General features: G+C 40.3%; 1 protein-coding gene across 3 annotated transcripts in view; it reads right to left on the bottom strand.

Moving 5' to 3' along the window:
* PDK3 (pyruvate dehydrogenase kinase 3) overlaps positions 1-23,026 on the bottom strand; it is a 79,658-nt gene that overhangs the window by 24,296 nt on the left and 32,336 nt on the right. For all 3 annotated transcript variants that reach the window (XM_073357658.2, XM_078854243.1, XM_073357669.2), the window contains 3 exons: positions 22,451-22,522; positions 13,696-13,880; positions 9,126-9,215 (listed from right to left, as the gene is read on the bottom strand). In XM_073357658.2, coding sequence (XP_073213759.1) covers positions 9,126-9,215; positions 13,696-13,880; positions 22,451-22,522 — 347 coding nt within the window. The remainder of the gene's footprint in view (positions 1-9,125; positions 9,216-13,695; positions 13,881-22,450; positions 22,523-23,026) is intronic.

The raw sequence follows: 23,026 nt of genomic DNA, 5'->3' as shown, positions 1-23,026 counted from the left end.
GGCTGAGAGGTGCAGTGAAGCTGGGTGTGGCTGAAGGATGAAGAAGTTACTCACCTTGTACACTAACAATGGTTCTTTGAGATGTGTGTCCCTAAGTGTGCTCCGCTGTAGCTGTGCTTGCATGCTTGCGCGACCAATCAGAGAACTTCGGTAGCAGTGTCCATTAGGCCCACACGCGCTGTCTCCCCTCGTGCCCTATCACAAGGCTAGTCAGCACACGTAGGCTAACCCCTCTCAGTTCCTTCTCAACTGCCCCTGGCTAGAAACAGAGGTATTCACAGTCCGTGAGGACCACTGCTTTCAATTTGCATCTCTATAGTTAGTCTCCTAGTTCTTAGTTGTAGTTCTAATTTTTCCCGTTTTCTTATCTTTTCTCCCTAAAAATAAAAAATAAAAACATTTCCCCCCCCCCCTCCTTTTTCCTTGTAGGGAATCCTTCCCCCAGTGGGATGTGCCCAGGTCACCGGGCTTCAAGAAGTGCCTCTCTCTTGCAAAGAAGAGATCCCGGTCACAGACAAGCACTCCCAGTGCATTCACTGCTTTGGGAAAGACCACATTCAACAAAAGTGTGGTCTCTGCCAACAACTCAGGCCCTGGTCTCATAAGGACAAATTGCTCAGATAGAAGATTATCTTCATGGAGCCAGCTCTCCGGACCCGCGCCACGAGTTACCTGGCAGATGTGAGTCTTCAGCCCAGAGCCTTTAGATGTTGAGGCCTGAGGGGAAGAAACAAGCCACTGACTCCTCTCACAAATAACTGAAAAAGAGAGAGTGGGAAGTCCCCTACAAGGAACCCTGAGATAGCCGCAAATGCTTTCTGGTATACTCGATGCAGACGGTACCTTCTCAGACCAGTACCCATGGCTCATGGAAGTCCTCAGTGGCAGGCACCATTGACAAGCCCATGGTCCCAATGGGCACAGGCACTGAGTCAATGGCACTAAAGGACATGAGTCAGCACTCCTCTAAAAAGACGTTGCTGGTACATGATCCTACATTGATACTGTCATCAACACCTCATTAGGCACCAGAGCGACCAGTATGGTCAAGATCTCCATCCATCCCGGTACCGTCAATGGAATCAAATTGGTTGGTACTGATGGAATTCTAACCCTCTAGGGACCTCCGTGTATCAGATGTTCTGCAGTCTCCTCGGTGCCAAGACCTTCAGACAGAGTCTTCACCTGGCATGGCAATCTTCCTGACTGCCCCCTCACATTCCTCCGCTCTCTAGTGCGGGCTCCGATTGCAAACCTGAGGAGGTGGCATCACAGTACTCATCCCAGGATCTTTACAGTGCCCAATATCAACAGTAGTAATACTGGCAATCTTGGGCTGTATATTGCCACCGTGCCTCTTGAGCTTCCAGTCCAATCCTCAAGGCGCACCTCTTCAGCCGTGTCTTCCAGAGCTTCAGAACCTCTGGAAAAAATAATGGAAGATCACGAGAGCACTGTAGAGGAAGAAGTGACCCCAAGGACCATATCCTCCTAATCCCTGGATAAGGCTGCCTGCCTCTCCTGCCATCTCTGGCAGATGAGTTTTGCCTCTTCCAGGACATGGCGAAGAGAGTGACGGACACTCTCCAAATATCACCAGAGGAAGTCAAGGACACCCACCATCACCTCCTTGACATACTCCACTCATCCTCTTCCTCAAAGATTCCCCTACTATTAATGAGGCCATTCTAGACCTGGCAAGAATCATTTGGCAGACCTCAGCATTGTTGGCACCTACTTGCAAGTGGGCAGACAATAAATATTATGGCCCAGCGTGGGAGACTTCTTCCACCCTCCACACAATTCCATTATGGTGGACATGGTTAATTCCCACAGCCATCAACACCAGATGAGGTCCACTGTCTATGATAGGAACTGGAAGCATTTGGAAGCATGAACTTGAAGCTTTGCTGATTCATACGCTGCTGGGCAGCAGTGACCACAAGTGATCCAGGTGTTGGGTGAGTATAAAAATATTCAGATCTCGAAGAGGGAACTTATTACTACCTATCAGCTTTCTTAGACATTGGTGGTATGGTGGGTGATGTATGTCACAAAACGTGTGCATGTTCTAACAGACCATCATTAACTGGCATTGCCATTCTTTCCAATAATTAAGTAAGCAGGATGTCTAGACATGCGATTTTTCATGTACAACCTGTACCCGCATCTCTAATGTTTCAGCCGTTCTTCTGAGGAGATCCTCAAAAGTTTTGTAGTTATCTGGATGTGATGGTGTCGATGATTGTAGACTCTATATGGGAGGGCAATTTGTCTCTGGAGTGGATGGAGGAAGGCTTTCTAACATCTGGAGAGACCCAGGGAGCCCAGTAAAGGCAGGGGTGCGGTCCATAGGCAAACTGTGTATGGAGCCGAAAAGGGGATTGGAGAGTACAAGATAGAACATCTCTCCCTATAATCCCTATGGTTATGTTGATACACATATACCCTAAATTCTCTGACTGAAGTATAGTAGATTCAGGAGTCATAAGGAGAAGCCTCCATACTCTGGTCTGAGGCTGATAAGGAAAAGAAATACTTCTCTAATGGTGAAGCAGGAGTCCCTGTAATTTCTTTGTAATCCCTTATAAACACCATATGTGCACTCTGTGCCAAGCTTCTAATACAACTTGGTACCGATGTGGGACAATGACTTGGAAAGCAGAAATTGCTGCAGCATGTATCAAAGAGGCAGGATCCCAGGAACTGATAGCAGAGCCAATGCTTATCAAGGAACTCTTGGAAGAAGACTGCTCAGATTTGGTTTACCAGATCAGAGGCTGGTCTCAGATTTATCCAAGAGGAAAAGTTTCAGTGAGCTTTTCTTGTTTTCTGAATTTATTATGAAAATGAACAACCAACAGAACAAGTGCTCATGATGTGCCGCTCACTGAATATAAAAATAAACATTTTAAGTGGCCACAATTAAGTGGTATAGCTGTCTTGTCTTGCTTACAATACTTAGCAATACTTAAAACTGCTTGGAGATTTTTGTTCAACCACGAAGATTGAAGCCCCGGTCCCAGATAACAGAAAAAAGTGTTTCAAAGCATTACCTGAAAAAAACCCTAACAACACACACTTAAACAAAACTATACTATGACTATTCTAAAAGTGATCTATACAATTTTAAAAATTAACTATGCAAGTATGCAAAAATAAAACATATTGCTTGCAAGGCTGTGTCTCACCCATGGGCAATAAGAAGGAACCCAAAGACAGTTGGTCCCACTCTGCCATTTTATGCTCTCAGGAGGGAGGCTAGAGGGCACTTATGGTACAGGCCTGGGCCAACAGACACTGCTGGCCAAAAGATTCTAATCTCAAGAGCATGGGGAACGTGGGCACCAAGAGTGGAACACATATGGAAAAGCACTTCAAGAACTCACTTAGAAGGGTGAAACGGATAGGTGTGGACCCTTGGTTTGTGTAGCTTAAATAAATTATTTTAGAAACTATAAATGTGTTTTCTGTGTTTATTTTTCATGATAAATATAAGTTATTATTTTGATTAATGGCAGCATCCTAGTGCTGTGTTACAATGTCAACTTTGCACCAGTCCTTAAAACAGGCTCTCTATCCTGGGTGCATATCTTGAGCCTCAGCCATTCCTTTAATCACACTGACACAGCTGAGAGTCACAGCTACTTGCCACCCCCTTTAAAAAAAACAAAACAAAACACACACACACACACACAGTCCCATTGGTCAGGAATGGGATGAGAAGCATGCATCATGATTACACTGACCAAATGCTACTGCTTACTAGAGTCTTTCATCTTCCCTCTATTTAATTAGGTAATTCAATTTTCCTTGGCAATACTTCTAAAGTAAATCTGATTAAGCATGTGGATTTCACAACACAGCTCTTAAATCAGAAACTGTATTCTCAGGGGACAACTTCCAGAAGACGACCATGCAGAGTACAGGCTGAAAGCAACTAATGATCAAATGTCTAGAAAACATGAGCTATGAGAGAAGATTGGAAAAAAAACTTGGTTTGTTTAGTCGGAGAAGAGAAGACTGGGGGGGTGCAGTGGGGCAGGATGGGACATGATAACAGTTTTCAAGTACATAAAAGATTGTTACAAGAAGGAGGGAGAAAAAAATATTCTAATTAACCTCAGAGGATAGGACAAGAAGCAATTAACTTAAACTGCAGCAAGGGAGGTTTAGGTTGGATATTAGGAAAAACTTCCTAACTGTCAGAGCAGCTAAGCACTGGAATAAATTGCCTAGGGAGTCTGTGGAATCTCCATCACTGAAGGTTTTTAAGAACAGATTAGACAAACACCTGTCAGGAATGGTCTAGTTATTACTTAGTGCTGCCTTGGATGAAGGGGACTGGACTAGAAGACCTCTTGAGGTCCCTCCCAGTCCAAAACTCCTATTACTCTTTGCACAAAATATACATTCTTTGAAATCTACTTAGGGCAGAGCTCAAACTCACTGTACATGGGTACTTCTCAGGTTCACTGGCTACAGCATGTCACTTTTTTGGTTTGGTGGACTATTTGGGGTGTCCCTTGTTCAAATGACATCAAATTTTGACTACCAACCCTGCCCCCAGACCTCCTCAAGACACAGCAACTTTCAGCAAATAAACATGCGGATTTTAGAACACTTAGAAAAATCAGTAAGCTAGTCTCAACTAGAGGTGTGTGACTTTATTTGGCAAATAGTAAATTTCCCAAGAAAATGCATTTTGGGGGGTATTGAAACTGAGAATTTGGGTCAAATTCAGCAAATAGTTTTAGCTGGGAAAAAAACCCAAAATGAAAATTTCAAAAATTTCATTTCATATCAACATTTTGTTTCAAAACATCATTTCAAACTGACATTCAAAATAATATTTCATTTTACCTGAATAAAAAAATTCAGTTTTTTGTTTTATCAAGAAAAAACAGACAAATTAAAGTTTTAGTTTGAAACTGGTTTTTTTTTCCCCTTCTGATTTTTCAGTTCAGCCACTAAATTAAAAAAAAAATTATTCATCACCTCTAGTCTCATCTTTAACTCGTGGTGCTACTGTCTCACTATAACAAAACTATTGAAGTGACTAAGGATTATACAGCCAAGGCCCAAGTGATCAGTACTTGTTAGATTTAAATGTTGTAATACAGTAGCTTAAATTTCAAGACTCATCTCAATATGATATCAATAATTACTATGGATTAGAACAGAGACAAAAATCAAAGGAACATCAAGAATCCATTTTGGTTATATTTCCTGCTTTGGCAATCTATGCCATATCTCCATCTGCTGACAAAAAATTGCAACACAATGCAGACAACAGCTATCTTGAAAACACACTGGACAAAACAGCAATTCTTATAAGGCTGCCATTGTTAACCTATAAAAATAAACTGTTTCGCCAATTACTATGTAAACTGGAAAATATTAATTTATGAAGAATTTCCAACTGCAATGACTTCATAAAAAAGAAAGAGAAAAGCTGAATCTATCAGGTTAGAATTCTTTGATGATATCAAAATAACACAAACTCTTAAAATTTATTCTCGAGCTCTGTAATTTATAGTTACTTATAATTCATACACTAAATTTCACATGGTTTCAACATTCAAAAACTGCTTTTAAAAAAGCTCAGTAAAACATGAGGTCACTTTGGGATAGTCACTTACTCCAAAAGCAAAACTGGGATAAGGTTAATATTAATTTTCAAATGCTTATAAAGCAGCAAGACTGCAGGTAAAACATTACAGACACATCAACTGATACACAAATGTATAACAAAGGGTGAAATAAAGTATCACGTTGCAAGTGGAACTGTATTCAAGCAATCAGTGCTATGCAATTAGTGTATATATATATATATATATATATATATATATATACACACACACACACACTCACACACGCAGTTGCTACTTAAATATTAAAAAATGCTTTGTAATTTTGCTGTATTAGAGGCTTGAACAAACTTGTTCTGTAGGAAGAAAAGGAGTACTTGTGGCACCTTAGAGACTAACCAATTTATTTTGAGCATAAGCTTTCGTGAGCTACAGCTCACTTCATCGGATGCATAGTGTGGAAAATACAGAAGATGTTTTTATACACACAAACCATGAAAAAATGAGTGTTTATCACTACAAAAGGTCTTCTCTCCCCCCACCCTACTCTCCTGCTGGTAATAGCTTATCTAAAGTGATCACTCTCCTTACAATGTGTATGATAATCAAGGTGGGCCATTTCCAGCACAAATCCAGGTTTTCTCCCTGACACTTTAGATAAGCTATTACCAACAGGAGAGTGGGTTTGTGGAGCTGGGGGAGGGGGGAGCGGAGGAGGGGAGGGAGAAAACCTGGATTTGTGCTGGAAATGGCCCACCTTGATTATCATACACATATCATAAGTAGATTCCGTAGTTTTAAAAAAGGTGCTTTGTGTTTCACTAGTTTCTCACGTGGTGTCTCTCCTACCTTCATAAGGATCTGAATACCCTCTCCTAGCACTAAGGATTCCCTCCAACTATTTTCTTCATTTTTCTCCCCTCTTTTAAAGCATTGTGGTCACACTCCCTTAGAGGCAATCAGTTTTGCTCCTTGAGTTAATATGGGTGAAATGAGATCAACAGGAAGAGATACCTCCTCTCATGGGTTTAAAATAGTTTCTGCTTCCACTGTGTTCATAGCCCTTGTCGACCCAAGAACTAAAGACCAAGATTTGATGCCCAACACCAGTTCTCATATGGCATCCCAATATTCTTCCACTAGATTACCATCCTGGCATAGTTGGCCACTATGTCTTCACATTGAGAATATATCAACTGAGAATTCAGATACACACATTCCATACACAGAAGACACTAATAGGTACCCAATGTTTGTATGTGCATATGCTCATACGTATGTGTATGAAACGCATATATGCATGTGCATTTATTCATGTGTGTATGGAACATTTGTGTGTGATGTACGTACACACACACACTCGATGGGAGCAACACTGTGTGACAAGGCGTACAGTTACATCAAAACTTCCCTATGTGCTTGGCGCCCAAAGACAAAAGCCAAGAGTTTCTAAATATCTGAAGATTATTCCTGTATTATATTATTCCTGGGGGAATTCTGCAACAAAAAATTAAAAATTATGCACACATTTTCAAATTCTGCAAAATTCTGAATACACCTCTACCCCGATATAACGCTGTACTCAGGAGCCAAAAAATCTTACCGCGTTATATCAAACTTGCTTTGATCCCCCGGAGCGCGCAGCCCCGTCCTCCCGGAGCACTGCTTTACCGCGTTATATCCAAATTCGTGTTATATCAGGTCTCAATATATAGGGGTAGAGGTGTATTTTATTTTTCAAAACACCACAATATAATCACACCAGTTTCAATTAATTTATCATTTATTTCAAAATACCTGTCAGCAAGTATGTCTGTATCGTTACAGACAACAAAAAAGATTCAGGATTATTAATACAGAACTCTGAGTAATAATTCATTTAAAGTACAATACAGAAATATATTTCTCACACCCCTCAGAAGCAGTGCAAAGGCTTGTGGGGAGTCAGGGGTAACAGAGGGTTTGAGGGAGATGGAAGTAACTGCTGGGAAGGAGCCTGGGTCTGAACTTGGAGTGTTGTTGGGTATGGGTGGGAAAAGCATAGAACAGTTTTTTTGCGGGGGGCAGGGAGAGATTGTTAAGGAGCTTCCCCCATGCAGACCCTGGCTGACCTCTAGCCTCTCCCATTCAGTCAGGCACATCTTCCCCTGTCCCACATGTGTCCTTGAACTCCCTGTCCACGTGTCCCTCCACTCCCACTCAGACATCCATTCTCCCCATCCTGATGTGGCTCTACATCGCCTCCCCTGCCTCAGGTGGCCCTGTACCTCCTCCCCTTGTCTCCACGTGTCTCTATGCCCCCACTCAGCCACTCCCATTCCTATGTGTGTCTGTGCCCCCACTCAGTCACCTCCCTCTCCATATCTAGCCCTGTACCTCACTCCCCTTTGTGGCCCTACGCCTCCACTCCCATTCAGCCCCTGCCCCAGTTTGTCCTCCCACACTAGCCCTTATGAACCCCTGTCTGACTCCCCAGCAGCCCCACACTGTCTGTCTCCCCATAACCCCTGTCTCCTGACCTGGCCTGACAAGTGCTGTGAAGAAGGTAGGCTCTCTCGTCTCTAGCTGGCTGGGAGCTGCTGCTTTGTTCTATCACCACAGTGCCCTCTGGTGGCAAAAGGCAGAACCGCAGCAACTTTCCACAGTAGTTATTTTCTGATGGGGCTGGCAGGGGGGAAGCTGCTCTGTTCTAGCGCCATAGCGCCCTCTGGTGGGCAAAAAGTGCAAATGCAGCAACTTTCCAGCCGAAGCTTTTTTCTGCACAAAAAAATTAAAATTATGCATGGCTCATTAATTATGCACACACACAGTGGGACAGAATTCCCCTGGGAGTAATTATAACCTCACTTTCTTATGGTGTTTGTTTCTTTATCGTAGAGCCTTACTTGAATAATCGCACAAGAACAGATGACTATGTATATCCCTGATTTCCTTTAGAAAGGATGTCAAGTAGAATATGTATTCTTAAATACTTTTTGGAAAATAATTTAACCACCACATCAAACATAAGTAAAGGATAAAAGATTTTGATCTGTCCTTGAGTAGAAGATAAAGTTATAATTCCATTTTTTGTAACTCTGTTAACATTCCACTAGTTTCAGATTTTTGGATTTTGAGGCCACTAGAAAGTGTGATCTAGTAGATAAAGCAGCAGCCTAAGACACAGAGACATGCATTCCAGTTCCAGTTCTGCCCCTTGCTTGCTGGGTGTCCTTGGACAAGCCTTTACTTCACCCCGTCTTGGGTTTCCTGATATGTAAAAAGGAGATAACTGTACCCACCTTCCTTGTAAAGTACATTGAGATCTACAGATGAAAAGTACTGTAAGAGCTAGATATTGTTAATATTATTAAAAATTTTGATATTTTTATGGCCTTGCTATAAGCAATTAAATGTGTATCATTTTTTAGCGTTTTTTAAAATTTTAATTAAATGGAAATACAACTTCTGCCTTGGACACCTTAACTGGTTATGTATGTGGAACTGTAAATTGGTGTTTGAAACACAATACAAATATTAAATGTATCTCCTTACCTTTTACTACCTCAGCCACATTACAGGTAGGATCAATACTTCCAATATGCTTGGGATGAGCAGGATTAGTGTCTCCACCAAAAAGAAGTGCTAAGAGGAAAAAAAGTTGACAGTTAAGTGAATGGCTATTACATTTAAAACAACATAGAAAAGTTAAATCAGACAATATGTTGACAAGATTCAGTGTCACACTTCAAAAAGATACTCCTCCATAACATTAGTCCCTGATCAAGACTATTGACCTCTCTAGAAAAAACACTTTGTTTAGTAATTATAGCTTGCAATATCTGATATGATATGAGAAGTAAATGCATTGGAGTCCATTTATATCTATCCAGAAGAAAGAAAAAAAATCTCATAGTTCTCAGGATAGACTAAAGTCAGTACAGATTCAACTGAATTATAAAATGTTCCATTCATATAATTATCTGAGTAGGTAGGAACTGTAAGTTCAATGAGGTATAAAAGGTTTCTAATACTTAGCACCCATACGAACAATAAATTAAACAGAATTCTGTAGGGGTCAAGGCGAAATTACATGAAGCCTCTGTTTTCAAAACTTGTCCTAGCCATCTCTCTTTCAACACTTAAGAGAACCATTTGCCCTAAACTAATCAAGGCTGAATCACTAGAGTTTGTCTACACAAAGAAATTCCACCAGTTTAATTAAAGGTGTAATATTAAACTGGTTTAGTTAAACTGCTGCAACTTTGTACAAACTAATGATATAAGCCAGGTTTAAATTGGTATGAGTGTCCAGATTCAACATTGCACCAGCTAACTAAACCGGTTAACATCACAGTTAGTTAAACGGGTGCAACTGGTGTGTTTAGACTAGGCCTACAAACTCTGATAGGATGAAACCTTTATTCATTAACAACATTTATTTTCTAAGAAGGGCCTTTTTATTTATCTAGCTTTATTGTCTTTTTTCCTATGTCTGACCAGATTTATTGCTAAGTGGATATACTATTCTAATCTTTTTAGCCTTGTTATACTAGTGCATTTAACACCTTTCACTGATCGTATTATAATTAAAAGTTACTGGATACACAAGTAATTGTTAGGAAAATACGTTTTTCCTACCATATAATCCTACCATATGTCGTGTGACCATGTTTCTAAGATGTCACAAACAGCAAAATATTGGACAGGGAATGAAACCCTAGAGCCCATGACACAAATATACACTTCAAGAGATCGTAAGATTGACCTTAACTTTGAAATGCAACAAATATTGATTACTGGGAGCTACGTAAGTAATTCCTTTCATACTACAAGATGAATACCAACAATGGATACTTAAACAGTACAAACCTGAGAATCTAATTTGAGCCAAGTGTGAAAATCAGAACTGCTGTGCTTATTAATAAAGGAAAGAATAAAAATGGAAATCTCAGGTGAGAAATAGTTTCTTTAGAAAAGAAAAAAAGAGGTTGGTGAATTAACAGGAGACAGCATAATTTGCTAGAAACTATTTAGCTTTTAAAATATGCACAGTGAACAAACAAAACAAACTGAAAAGGTGGAAGACTTTTTTTTGTCTGATGATTAAACGTGTCAAATCTACAAGTGGACTGATAGGCAGAGAAGATGTACCATATATACTCGTTCATTAGCCATTCGTTTATAAGCCGACCCTGCAAGATGGATAGGTAAAAACAGCAAAAACTGTACGATCCTTTCATAAGCCACTTCCTGCAGCTCCCATTGGCTGGGAACGGCAAACCGCAGCCACTGGGAGCTGAAGGGCTCTGTGCCTGAGGAAGCTCCAAGTAAACAAAACATCCCGACCCACCAGCGGCTTACCCTGACAGGCTGGGAGCCAAAGTTTGCCAACCCCTGCTGTATTTTAAAAGCTGGCATCACAAGAAACACTCAAAAGTTTTGCTAGAATGATTTTAATGTAATCTAACGAAAAACCTGTTGTTATAACAACTGAACAAATATGTATTCACCTTAAAAATTACAGTTAATATTTAAAATCAGTAAATGGATATTTAAAACAAGTAACTTAGAACAACATGAGACTTTAAAAAGTCTTAAAATCCTTCAAAGCCTGAATCAGTCTCTGATTCACCAAACAGTTCATTAAACTCTGCTTCACTCACAGCTGCACCTGCATGATCATCGTAGATGTCGGCAGTGTCGTTTGACTGATCGAGTGCATTGCTGATACAGCATTTCCTAAATGATTTTTCTATCATTTCCGAGGGAATGGACACCCACGCGTCCTTGATCCACTGGGCGACCAGATTGATTTCGGGCTTCATAAGATTCCCGCCTTTTGCCAATTCGCCATGCCTGAGCACATCCATTCAGACCACATTTTGCATAGCCCGTCTTTAAAGGGTTTGTTCAGGCAGACATCAAGAGGTTGTAGAACTGAAGTTAAGCCTCCAGGTATTACAGCCAAATTAGTTTTCATATTTTTGGCCCATTTTTCACCTCATCCATCTTGCGTGCCCTGAACATGTCCCAAATGAGCATAGCAGGTTTCTTGAAAAGTGCGCCTGGTCTCTTATTCCACACTTTTTCCAGCCATTCAATAGTCCCACTTTCATCCATCCATCCATCCCTTTTCGTGTGCACATATGACGACACCAGCAGGAAATTTCATGTTTGTAGGCAAGGTTTTTCTTTAAAAAAAAAAAAAAAAAAAAACAACAACAGGAGGGAGCTTTGATCCATTTGCCAAACAAGATAAAACCACCGTAACATGGATTTTTTCATGGCCAGTGGTTTTAATTAAAACTGTTTTTTCACCAACACTGGTTACCGTTCTGTTGCTCGGGAGATCGAATGTCATTGGCATTTCGTCCATATTTGCTATTTCTGACAGTTCAAATGCATATTCCTTTCGATATTTTATAGTAAGCCTTTGGAAAGATTCGATTTTTTTCTTCCAGATCTCTCGGCCGCTTTTGCGCTATCTTTGTTCGCTGACAAAAACAGAGACTATGACGGTTCATGAAGCAAGTACACCAAGTGGCTGATGCGACAAATACTGATGGCTTTATTGACTTGTATTTGTCGTCTTTTGACATTTGCAGAGCACGCAGACAAATTCCAGTTCTAGTGACAATGTACCCATACAGTCAACATTCAACAACCCAATTACTGAGATCTCTCTCTCCAACTCAGGAAATGAAGTGCACCTCGTTGGACATTTTTTCTTGCTTCTTGGCATGTCTTTTAGTGTTTTATTTTTTTGCCATTCTCTTCCTTGCTTCTCATTGATACAGAATTCATGAGCAGCGGCGCAATTATTGTTTGCTTCTGCATATTCAACAACTTTAAGTTTGAACGCTGCGTGATAAGCAGACCTTTTTCTTTTGATTTCACCATTGTTCATTTTAAATACTAGTATGAAAACAGATTATTATTATTGTAGTTATAGATTCTGTAGGACTTTATATAGGAATGTCACCTGCTTTATTACTATCAAATTATTATTCTTTGTTTATTTCAAAGCAGCCCTGTAGATTGGCACGTCTGTGGGGATAACAGGCAATTTCAATTTTATTAGAGATTCCATTGATTCTGCACGTTATATTTTCATATTGGCTCGAGACTTATGAGGTCCATTGGTAGAAATGCATGAAGAAATCAAATTACACAGTAGCGGACTGACACAGTGCTATAGTACTATCATTCATTGTATTTTTCTGATTGGCTTGTAAGGCATAGCATTTTGTGAAATGAATGAGTCAAATGTCATGCAGATTTGCAGCACTGCTCTTTTAGTATTCCTTTCAAGCCAATCTAGTCTACTAAAGAAAGCCTTTGCAACTTTAAAAGGCTGCAGTATTGACATCAATAAATGGGTCGGCAAACTTTGGCTCCTGGCCTGTCAGGATAAGCCGCTAGCGGGTCGGGATGTTTTGTTTACTTTGAGCGTCTGCAGGTATGGAGCCCCTCAGTTCCCTGTGGCCACGGTTTGCCATTCTCAGCCAATGGGAGCTGCGAGACTTCCCAACCAATGGGAGCTGCGAGAACAGCGAACCACGGCCACAGGGAGCTGAGGGGCTCCGTGCCTGCAGATGCTCCATGTAAACAAAATGACAATGTATTAGATATTCAATTCAATTATTTCATAGAGTTTAAAATCATCAAATTTTGGTGTAGACCCGTTTATAAGCCAACCCCCGCTCTTTGATGCGTCACTTGTTTACCAAAAATATTTGGCTTATGAATGAGTATATACGGTAGTTATTTTACTAGTACCTAAAAATACCATATACATCACCTTGCACACTGTATCTGCTAACAGGGTGAAAAAAATTTTACAGTCACGTTGACAAAATAGAACAGTGGAGCTTCACTGCAAGCCTATCACTTTGGAATACAAGGCTGTTATTCTTCTTAGTGGTTCAGATTAATTTCTAGACACCTCAAAAAAAATGCACTACTTAAATAACGAATTGTCACAAAACATCATCTACCATCTTCACCTTGGAATATTAAAATTAGTCATTGGTGCGAGGAATGCCAAATCAATGCTGTCAATTTAGATTTATAAGCAAAAACCAATTATTCCTTCAAGTTGAAAAACAAAGCAATTACTTACTGTGCTGGTTAATAAGCATGCGGAAAGAGATGCGATTGGTGTAGAACCTATCTAGAAAATACTGGATGTTACTGCTAACAAACGGATCAAAGCCATACTTTTCCTTGTACTCAATCACCCCTTGCGCCATGGTAGGAACCACATCATTGTGTCTGTTCCTTACTTTGATTAAAACTTCTAAAAAGCTGAAACACAAAATTAGAAACAGAATGTTAGAGTAACAGGAATCTCTGCATCTCACACTGCAGTTTTCAAATATTCACTTGCATATAAGAGTCTCTTATTGTTTATCCCCCAGGGTCTCCAAAAGTTTATCAGAGAAACAAACTCCAACTACATTACTACCTACCACATGTCATGCTAAAAGGAAATATATTATGGTGCAACCGTATGTTCAAACTAGTGTAAACATTCAAGGCTTCTTGATAACTCTAGTTATGTCCCATAACAATTTATTTAAAATTGTGTTTTCTCCAGACCTTTCTTCTCTGTGAATCCAGCACAACATATGTCATTTATTCTGCTTGGTTTACAAATTCTGCAGGAGGCAGTGGATTGGTGGGGAGCTGTCTCAGAAGAGACCAGTTGGCTGTTTATCAGAATTACCAGAAAGGTGTCCCTACAGTTTGTTTTTAGAGTAGGTACCAGATGGAAGGAATTTATGAGGATGGTTATGTTTAAGTAATGAGCAGTATCAGCATGTGCACAGACACAATTCTGTTCAGTTTCTTTTTATGCCTCTAGAGGGCAAAAAAACCACACAATGGCGCTTTCTCCTTTTTCCTGTAGTATCTTGCCCTTTGAGATCAAGAAGTTTTAGGAGCTTACTTTCATTTATTTTTTAATGGCAATGATGCAAGACAACAGTAGGCATATATTATAGAACAGATTAAAAATGTTACTTTCTTGTCAAAGCAGACCACAGCTTGTGATATTTAAAGAATTACCCCTTCCTTTTACATACAATTCTTTTGAGGTACAAAATACTGAAAAGAACCATTCATGTTTTAAAAAAGGATGACTTGAATATCTTATTAATCTCAAAACACTAAGAGTTAGCAACCTTCATCTCTGCCACTTTTCTCATTGACATTAATGACAATCATATACTACATTGACAATAATGCTTTATTCCTTCCTTCAGGATCAAATAGAAACAAATGCAATATACTTTTCAAAAGAAAGCAAAGATGGTGACTCTTTTATTAAGTTGTAACTGTGTCTGCAAAACTAAGGAGTCTTTTTATATGCTAACTCTGAAGCAAATTCTCAATGGGTTTATAATGAGCACAGAAGAACAGTATTTGACAAATTGAGTGAATAATTCATTAAATTAGAACCTAAGCACCACCTCTGGAAGGAAATAATAATACATTAGATTGTATGAAGTTATAGAGCACGGAAGACTGATTAGTCACTAGTATTTACTTCTCCTAAGGCCTCGTTTACACTACAGAGTTTTGTCAATGCAAGTTATGCTGATGATCAAAAAACACTATAATCACTTTGCTTGTGCACGTTCACATAACGCCCCTTCTGTTGGCAAAGCACATCCACGGTTGGCGCTCTAGCATCGACGGTGAGAGCAATGCACTGTGGGTAGCTATCCCACTGTGCTACTTCCCATCTAGGAATTGTGAGATGGCGGAGTGGATTGCAATGCATCATAGGTGCAATGTTCCATGATGCAGTTTTTTCCATCCCATCATTCCATAGGCTTCTGACTGTGTTCCATGGCATTTTTCAATGGCCCCTGTTTACTGTGCACCTGCCATCTCAGTCTGAAAGGATGGAGCCTGCACTGCTGTCATCAATAGAAAGGGGTACTTCTCTACGGTACTGTAGGTGCTTGTGGATCACCATGGGCGCTTCACTGACACCAATGTGAGGTGCATACATCTTCAGGAACACTGGCCTGTACAGAAAGCGGCAAGCAGGAACTTTCTTTCCAGACCAGAAGATTCCAATGGGGGATGTTGAAATGCCCATAATGATGGACCCAGCGTGCCCATTACTCCCCTGGCTCATGAAGCCTAACAACAGAAACCTAGACAGCACCAAGGAATGCTTCAACAATAGGCTACGCAGGTGCAGAATGACAGCAGAAAGTGCGTCTGGCGAATTAAAAGCACGCTGGCACTGCTTTTATGGCAGGTTAGACCTAAATGAGGAAAATATTCCCATGGCCATAGCAGCCTGCTGTGCTCTCCGTAATATTTGTAAGGTTAAGGGTGAAAAGTTTCCCCTGGGGTGGTGTATGGAGGCAGATCACCTGGTAGCTGATTTTGAGCAACCAGATACTAAGGCGACTAAGTACAAAATTGTAAATTCTGCCACCATTTTCCACAGCCAATATCTCATTCCCTAGGGTAAGCATGGATGCAAGAGTGCATCTCATGCATGCGTGGGGTTTCAGATCAGGTCCTTATGCTGTTCGCTTGTGTGGCACTTCAGTCCCTGCACAAGGGATTACAGGAAAGTTTCCTACAATGGGGGAAGAAACAAAGCAGCTCTGCCAAGGAAACTTTGACAGAGGATTGGTGAGTACCTCAAGGAAAGTTTCCTAAAGATCTCTCTGGAGGATTCCCATGAAATCGCTGGTTTCAGAGTAACAGCCGTGTTAGTCTGTATTCGCAAAAAGAAAAGGAGTACTTGTGGCACCTTAGAGACTAACCAATTTGTTTGAGCATAAGCTTTCGTGAGCTATAGCTCACTTCATTGGATGCATACTGTGGAAAATACAGAAGATGTCAAAATACAGAAATCTCTGTGCACATTAACACTGTTCCATTGCTCCAAAGGGGAACGTGAAGCACACGCAAACACAGCTAGTCTCATACATATCTATCCCTTCACCCACTTCTAGAATATAACAAAGAAAAGGACAACTCCACCTCATATGCAGCATCAACTCAAGAAGATCACTTATCAGAGCTCCCCATGTTTGCATCATGCACACCAGAGACAGAGTGCTGGGATTGGCTCAAACTCTCATGGGTCGAGAAGAGGTCCTGGCTTGCCATGTTACCGGATGACCCTATCGCCTGTCCCATCGCGTCCTCCAACTCAACCTCTTCGCCCACAACTTCATCCTCAGGGTCGAGCCTGCTGTCTCCAACCCTGCCGAAGTATCCATGGGGCTCTTGGTCGTGGAGGTGGGGTCACTGCCGAGGATGGCATCCAGCTCCTTATAGAAGCAGCAAGTCTTCAGCGCAGCACAGGAGTGACCACATGACTCTCTTGCCTTCTGGTACACCTGCCTCAGATCTTTTATCTTTGCACAGCGCTGATGTGTCCTGTTCATAGCTCTTCTCCAACATGCCACGAGAAATCTGACTTTAAGTATCGAAGCTCCTACAGCTGGAGTGAAGCTAGGACTGCACCTCCTCCTCTCCCCACAGTGCCAGCATATTCAACAACTCAGATGCGCTCCAAGCAGGAAAGCATTTGCTGTGTGGAGCCACCACGGTTAGCTGGGAAGATGCAATATGAACTGTCCACCCCAAGCAAGCAGGAAGTGGAATTTCAAAAATTCCTGGGCCTTTAAAGGGGGAACAGTGTACCTGGGTGCAGGGTAGTAGAGGTCTAACTGCTGACCAGAGTGTTCAGAATGGACATTGTGGGACACCTCCTGGAGGCCATATACAGCGACATAACCAAGCGCAGTGTCTACACTGACACTTTGTCGACGTAACTTAGCCACAAAAAGCTCTACACCTCTTGTCAAGGTAGTTTTATTTTGTCAGCGAAGCAGGAGAGTTTTGTCGGCAGAAGGAATATTGTAGTGTGTACATCTCCACTGTTTTGTCGACAAAAACGGACTTTTGGAGACAAAACTCTGTAGTGTAGATAAGCCCTAAAAGTCAATATATAACCTCTCAGATTAAAGTTGAAAGTACTCAAAAAGGGCTTTAATTGCTTATTTGTAAACAAAGGAATTGTCACCACATACCTGGATTTTTTTATAGGGTATTCAGAAGTTTTAAACAGTCCTGTGATAAACCCAATTACTCAATTAGAGTGGAGAGTGATGCCTCTAGTCTGTCCCTCTTTACTTTATCTCACACCACTCCTCAAAGTTAAAAAAGGGAAAAAAAACATTTTATCAGTTTCTTAAAACTGGTATCTATTTCCCACTTTCATATGTTTTTCAGGCCTATAGCACTATTGGGAAGTAAAATGTACTGAGACAGTTTGTATTCCTATGTTCACCCCTTTTACAAGACTCTGGTACATTTTGTACGAAGTATGCCTTGCGTATATTTTCCCAAAAGAAGCCATTTGAAAACTCAATTTGCCAATTACTGTCCTAGTCCAATGCGTGTGGGCAACGTTGTATGTAAAGGTATACGATTCTACTATATGATACTACTGAGACATATTCCAAGTCTGCAAAAACAGCCACAAACCAGTTCCTCAGAAACAAAAGGCAAACCAACACCTCAGCCAGGTGTCAACAAGATCAAATGGACTATCACCTGGTGACTATTCTTTGGCAGAAAAAAGGGAGTTAGCAAGAAATTTACATCTTGACAAAGAAACTGTTGGAGGTTCCCATCACCACAGACTTTTTGTCTTCTGAACCTCAGTTGGAGATGATTTTCAAAGAAAAAGAGAGCTATAAGAAAGGAGAACAGAAGCCTCAAAATATTCCTCCCTTTCTCTTTGCCCACAGCACCAACACGCCCCGAACAACAAGGAAATTAACACTGAACTGGGGGAGGGGTTGTGGCTGAAAGGAATCCAGCCAGTAAGACTGCTGAAGCATGCGGTGAGAGAAATCTTTGCTTGGAATTCATTTAGCTTGTTAAATTAGATATTAATTGCATTTTACCCCCTTTTTTTTTTTTTATAACCAATTCTGACTTGTATGCCTCATTACTTGTAATCACTTAAAATCTTTCTTTCTGTAGTTGATAAACTTGCTTTATCTAAACCAGTGTGTTTGCTTTGAAGTGTTTGGGAAACTCCATTCCACATAACAGGATTTGTGAATATAATTTTTTATTAATGAAATGATGGACTTTATATGAGCTTGTACTGTCCAGAAGGAGAGAGCTTGGCACTACAAGATGCATATGTTCGGGGAAAGTCTGGGACTGGGAGTTTGCTGGTGTTGCCCTGCAGTGTAATTCATTGGTGGCTCGCTAATACTCATACAGTAATATCTGGGAGTAATTCACATGCTGAAGGCTGCGTGTGAGCTGAGCAAGAGTGGTTGTTCTCACAGTGAACAGTGTAAAAGGCACCCCAGGCTGGAGAATTGAGTGGACACAGCTGTTCTACAGTCCAGATTGTACCCTGGGTAATGTCACATGTACCTCTCCTAATGAGTAATAATGTATCTATTTTCCCTAAAGATGCTTTCCCCTTCACCCTACATGGCTGATTGTGAAGGAACGCTCCTCTTGTAAAGTAACTTATTCACCATCTCCTATCTAATCAGCAATTCTTAAGTGCCTCCACAAATGGCTCATCTAGTCTTTCAAAGTGACATCTTACTTTGCAAAATAAGCAGTAATGTGGAAGTCTTAATAGATACTACCTAATCCCAAATCTAAAGACTTTTAAAATAAAGAAGGGCTGTTCTTACATACTCACCTACCTTGCTGATTGAACAAGCATCCCCTCTTCAAAACTACTTTAATGCTTAAGGCTTCAGAGATTCTTTTAAATAGATTAGGCCTTTCTGATTATGTGTGATCTGTAACTACTGAAATCTCAGAGTTAAATGCCAAGAAAAGAGAGGTTTCAGTCCTCTTCTTCCTAGCTGTGAATACCAAAATCATTTTTTTGGTTGCAAAGAAGTACAGGAACAAACTCCTATTTTCTCTTCTGCAAATAGAGAGATAGTGCCACAAGGAAACAAACTTAAATTTCTTTATGTTTCATATAAGAAAGCATGCCTGCCCAGAAACCAGAATCCTTCAGTGCTACAGAGGACAACATATATTATAAAGGAATCCTTAGTTATTTCTTAGGCCTGGGCTACACTGCGTGGGGAGGTCGAACTCAGATATGCAACTTCAGCTACACTATTCGCGTAGCTGAAATCAAAGTATCTTAGTTCGACTTACCTTGCCGTCCTCACAGCGGCGAGTCGACCATGGCAGCTCCCCATCGACTTCGCTTACTCCTCCTGCCAAAGTGGAGTACAGGCATCGATTCAGGGATCGATTTATCACGTCTAGACGAGACAAGATAAATCGATCCCTGACAGATCGATCACTACCCACCAATCCGGCGGGTAGTGAAGATGTACCCTAACATGCAACTGCTCCTCCTCCTATCTTCAAAGATGCTTTACTTCGCTCTTGAAGATATTCCTTTCTATGAATTAAGATAGACCTAAACATTTTTTTAAAAGGCTAACAACCTGAATATATTTATGTGTATTTATGAGTTTACCACTTTTCCTTAATCTTGCTATGCTCCATGTCTGTCAAGTTGGCCCCTGATCTTTTCACTTTAGGCTGTAGACAAGCACCATTTCAAACAAAGCTCACATGACACCAGAATGAAGAAATTTATTAATATTCTGACTTAGTCACTTGTAACCAAGTTTAAAAATACTGCGTACTACTTCTCCAAAACCACAGTGAGTAACACCGAGTTCCACAGAGCAGGAATTCTTAGAAAGCTGGTTGAACCTAGTCAACTTCATGTGCGTTGGCAGATGCGCACGAAGGCAGCATCAGTGAGAAGACGACGAGTTCTTTACCCCTTCATTTGGTAACTGCCTATCCAGAAACAGTAGCTACATGAAGACAAGCTGAGATGATGTAACAAGATGCGTAGTAGGTCTTAGTAGTAAATACATTTGGAGAACTCTATTGGCAAATAACCTTGTATTTTTCATGAAAAAAAAATCTTTCACTGATTCTTCCCCCCCCCCCCCCCCCCCGAGATTACTTAGCATTAACCCCTTTGGAGCAAGGCTGAAGAGCTCCATAATTTGTAAACAGACTGAAGGAGCAGTTTTACCAAAATATGTATCAGATCTAACTTCTGATCTGGCTTTTGTATCAACACAAGAGTGTCACCACAGCTTTAGCAGAGTAAGCGTAGCAACCTTCTGTAACGGCAATTTCTGAATAAGACTCAATTCAAGTGACTATCCGCTTAGATTACTACTGATTGGATATGTTAACCCTTTTTGGCCTACCCTCATAAACAGCAGAAAAGAGTTAAGCAAAAACTTTCATCTTGCCACATAAAAGTGGATGGCATTTTTGATATCCAGCTTATGGAGAAAGTCTTCCACTTGAAGGATTTAGAATGAGAGACAGGCAGAGGGACTTACTTTAAATGGAATTAGTATACAAGTTGAATGAGAAATTTGTGATGAAGTTTGAGAATCACTTAAAAACCAAGAATGAAACATGAGGACATATCTTATTTACCTTTCTGGAAGAGAATATAGCTATTAAAAATGTCAGTTTAAAGTGCAGTTCTGGTCTGCACAGGAAAAAAATAAACATGACATATTTCTCAACAGATCAGCCCCAAGTCTAATCCGTTTACTTTAATGACTAAAAGAATTTATTACTTCAATACGGTTAGCACTGCAGAACCAATACAACTGATGGAGCATCAGCAGAGTTTTATTCTCTCTCATGCATCATCAACAAAATTGTCTACCACGTTTCAAATGAAGGGCCAAATTCTGTGTTCAGTCATACCTGTGTAAACGCAAAAGAATCATATGGTTATGCAGATGTAATGGAGAACTTTTGGAACTTGTTTCCTCCTCAGCTCTGTAATAGTCCAAATCCATTAGCCTTCAGAGCCCTCACCTTTTCTCCCTTGACTATGAAGATATGAATGTAGGACAGGGCTGAATAGCAGTGGTGTTGGATTCTGTTAATTATTTTTTGTTATGCTGTTGGTGGGTTATTTGATACGATTTGGGGTAACTGATGGGTCTGCCTGTTTATTAGTATATTTTTAAGAGTGTCAGGGGTGCCTACAGTATTGGATGGACTCTCTAAATTGCAGTTTAATAAACATCTAAAGTAAATAAAAACACAGAATCTACAGAACCTTTACTTTAATGGTAATGATATATAAGCAAGAAAGAACTTTCCATGCTGAGGTAGAGTGTTTGTTACTGTAAGAAAATCAGAATAAGACTAATCTTCAGTGGAAGTTGTGGCTTGCTTTCCTCTGATATGAATTTGGCCCATGAAACTTTTCACCTTAAAGTCATTAGTCTGAATTCAGCTCTGATAGATAGCAATGAAGGGTTAAATCCTGTACCTACTGTAATCAATGGCAAAACTCCCATTGATTCCAATAGTGACAGGATTTCACCCAAAGTAATTTTTATTGTATGGTAAATGTTCTGTTTCAAGTTATAGACCTGTTTGAAATATTAATACATTAACATAATACATTAAAATACTATAATAGACTACCTGAGCTCAAGGAAAACAGAGTACCTAAGTAGGGTTTTTTTTTGTATTAAAAGTGTTTGGTACCTTTAGTATACCTTTATTTATATATACTTTTTTCTTTTACATACCTTGAATTTAACACATTATACAGTATTGCAAGTTAGGAACTAGCAGGATACAGCGTAGGCTGTTCAAACAAACTTAGATTTTATGTTTTAGTTATTACAAACACAGTCTTAACTACCTGAATTCTACATTACAAATTTGATTATTTCTATGCTGTTACAATAAACAGAAATCCTGGCTTTTAACAGATCTTTTTCCTGGTGGTTTTACTTCTAAAATAAATCATTACTTACTTATCCAGAATATGAGGATCCTCAGGGCTTTTATTTTCATATTCTAAAAGCTCAAGGAAACTTTGCATGTACCTGAAATATAAAGAGATGTGACATTAAGAACTAGGGATAAAACGTTCCAAGACACGCAAGTGACATAGAATCCCACTTCAATGATCACCACGCATCCATTAAACTCTCTCTAGAACTCTTCTGCACCAATATCAACTTCCTGGACACCATGATCAGCTTCAGCAATGGATCCCTACTGACCACTGTATACAAGAAAGCCATGGCTCATCACATTTACCTACACAGATCAAGTAACCAGCCAAAATACATCAAGAAACCCGTTACCTGCAGCCAGGCACTCAGAAACCACAGAATATACTCAATGGAGAAAGTCCAGGATACACACCTTAACACACTTAAAACTGACTTTCACCAAACAAGAACTCTCCCCCAGAGAAGCAGATGATGTCATGGAACAGGCCACTCAAATACTCCAAGAGAAACTCCTTCAAAACAGGAAAAAACCCTCTGACCGCATACACCTGGCTGTTATCTACCACTCCACACTGGAAACCATACACAGTA

Source organism: Lepidochelys kempii, chromosome 1, assembly GCF_965140285.1.
Source record: "Lepidochelys kempii isolate rLepKem1 chromosome 1, rLepKem1.hap1, whole genome shotgun sequence".
Classification (NCBI taxonomy): Eukaryota; Metazoa; Chordata; order Testudines; family Cheloniidae; genus Lepidochelys; species Lepidochelys kempii.
The sequence above is the reverse complement of the archived record's forward strand: the minus strand, read 5'-3'. Positions and strand labels throughout refer to the sequence as shown.